Source organism: Colletotrichum fructicola, assembly GCF_000319635.2.
Source record: "Colletotrichum fructicola Nara gc5 chromosome Unknown KSG_Nara_v1_contig12, whole genome shotgun sequence".
NCBI classification, from domain to species: domain Eukaryota; kingdom Fungi; phylum Ascomycota; class Sordariomycetes; order Glomerellales; family Glomerellaceae; genus Colletotrichum; species Colletotrichum fructicola.
The window spans coordinates 559,830-561,933 of NW_027094062.1; the positions used below are offsets into that span (position 1 = coordinate 559,830).

The window sequence follows — 2,104 nt, forward strand, 5'->3', positions numbered from 1 at the left end:
GTGTTTTGAAAAGGAAGGAGTGGTCGTCCGTGATGCGGCTTCCTTCCTTGACCCACCCCCGCAGACCCAGACCAAACACGCACTGCACCACACCACACGCACGAAGGCCATACAAGCCAGCCGCAACAACCGCATCCAGACATTTACTGTTCAGAAACAGCACAAATTTAACGAGCCTCTCAATTCGCGCATCAGACTGCCGCGTGCATTTAGAGCATGTCCACCCGCATGGAACCCGCAAGCAGCATGACGGACCGACACGATGACGCGACCGCCCGTGGTGTCGCCTCCTGTCCCTGGTCCCCCATGAGAGGCGCTAGTCCGATCTCTGGCAGTTCAGCTGAACGCCAAAGTCCAGTATGTATTCCCAAAGTGTTGTCGGCCCAGCTGACGGTCAATGTCTTGGCAGGACGAGATCCAGATCCACAACCTCTACGACGCCGGCCAACCTTCCGACGACGACGAATCCCGAACCCTTGATTTCGAGTCCGAGAGTGGGACCGATCACAAGGAGACCCAGATGCTCGACTTCAAGCCAGAAGACCCAAAAAGCTGCCAACAAGTTCAGCCCCACCACATGAGCGACGATGAGAAAGTGGAGGAGATTATCAGCCTCGCCCGGAGGCTCGTGGCGCTCGGAGTGCCCGCGTCGATCGATGGAGCGCTGTTGGATGAGGTCGACTTTCTCGTAGACTCTGCCAGCAGAGTCGTTGATATTGTCGACGAGCAAGAAGACCAGATTCATTCGAGTCGTAGCCAGTCGGTTGAGCTCTGATGCTGCAGCTACTGCTTTAGTATGGGTAGGAAAGCCATGGGCGGGCAAGGGGACGGCGAGTGTCCAATATCCGCAGAGGGCGAGCGCTATCGTTGCATGCTAAGGAAACAGCAGGATGGAGGAGAAACCTTGGGGGTTGTCTGGAAGGCGTTTTGATTCATTCGGTATCATCATGAAGTTACTAGCTGTATTTGCAGTATTCTGTCTCTCAATTCGAGTGCGCTTTTCAGACAGGACATTTCCAATGTTCTTCTGCTGTGACTGTTTCAGAGGGCCTCTCGGGATTGCAAAGATGGGTCAAGAACACTTGGAAGCCGAGTCCTTTGGCGCGTCCAACCGAGCGGAAAGGAGGTTGACTTGAATGGCTTAACGACTCCCCTTCATACCCACAGGGGTGCCCATGCTGGACAGACCACAGTGGGGGTTGCAGTCACCGTGGCTGGTGCCCCACCGCCGGAGTTTGCTCCGCTACAGTGGTAAGGTGAGTGTCCTAACAAGAGACTACTTCATCGCATACCCACGCCGCCATCTCGCCGCGCCAAGAAAACCGTGAGATGAGGCTGGTCGGGTGGTGTGCACTGTGCTTCAAAACGTATGACAGTGGTCCACGAGACGGGGCGGTTCATGCTGTAAAGGTCAGACTGGGTTTGCACCACGTTAGAAATACCTGGATAGGTAGAGTCGCTGCTATAGGCGGAGTCGCTGCCGTGGAGTCGCTGCCGTGGAGTCGCTACCGTGGAGTCGCTGCCGTTAGAGTCGCTACCGCGGAGTCGCTACCGTCGGTGGAGTCGCTGCCGTCAGTAGAGTCGCTGCCGCAGTAGAGTCGCTGCCGTTAGTGGAGTCGCTGCCGTCGGTGGAGTCGTTACCACGGGTGGAGTCGCTGCCACACTCATTTGGTCCCTACCAGCCCCAAGTATCTGGAGCGGTGTCCATCTCCAGCTTTGATGTTCTCCATACCTAAAGACTGCGAGAGGAAGACGAAAGACGGGGTTGGGGAAGGCACCAGCTGTCACTTGCAGTCTCTCCGTCGTCGTTATGCAATTGCCGCGGCTCCAGCCCACCCGGTCCCCCGATGGCGGCCGGCTCCTGCGGTGACCATTTTCGCCCTTTTGCCCGGTGCCGACCACTCAAGGGACCATTTCCATCACGGAGATTACGTGATTCCTACACTTGGAGTTGGCACTCATTCCGGCATTTCGGGTTCCAACTTGATGATGACGCAGCGTGATTTTTGGTGACAGACGAGCAGACGACGCAGCCAACAAGCAGCGTGTTCCATTTTTTGTGTTGCCTCCTTTGGTACGGAAACCCCGTCATCCCCGCCTGGTC

General features: G+C 56.5%; 1 protein-coding gene across 1 annotated transcript; it reads left to right on the plus strand.

Annotated features, from left to right (window-relative positions):
- Positions 1–216: 216 nt before the first annotated feature.
- CGGC5_v017339 (uncharacterized protein) lies at positions 217–775 on the plus strand (the record flags this gene model as incomplete). The annotated part of the gene is made up of 2 exons (XM_032026792.1): positions 217–357; positions 410–775. 2 exons carry the CDS (start codon positions 217–219, stop codon positions 773–775), a joined length of 507 nt encoding a protein of 168 aa, XP_031876746.1.
- Positions 776–2,104: the final 1,329 nt, after the last annotated feature.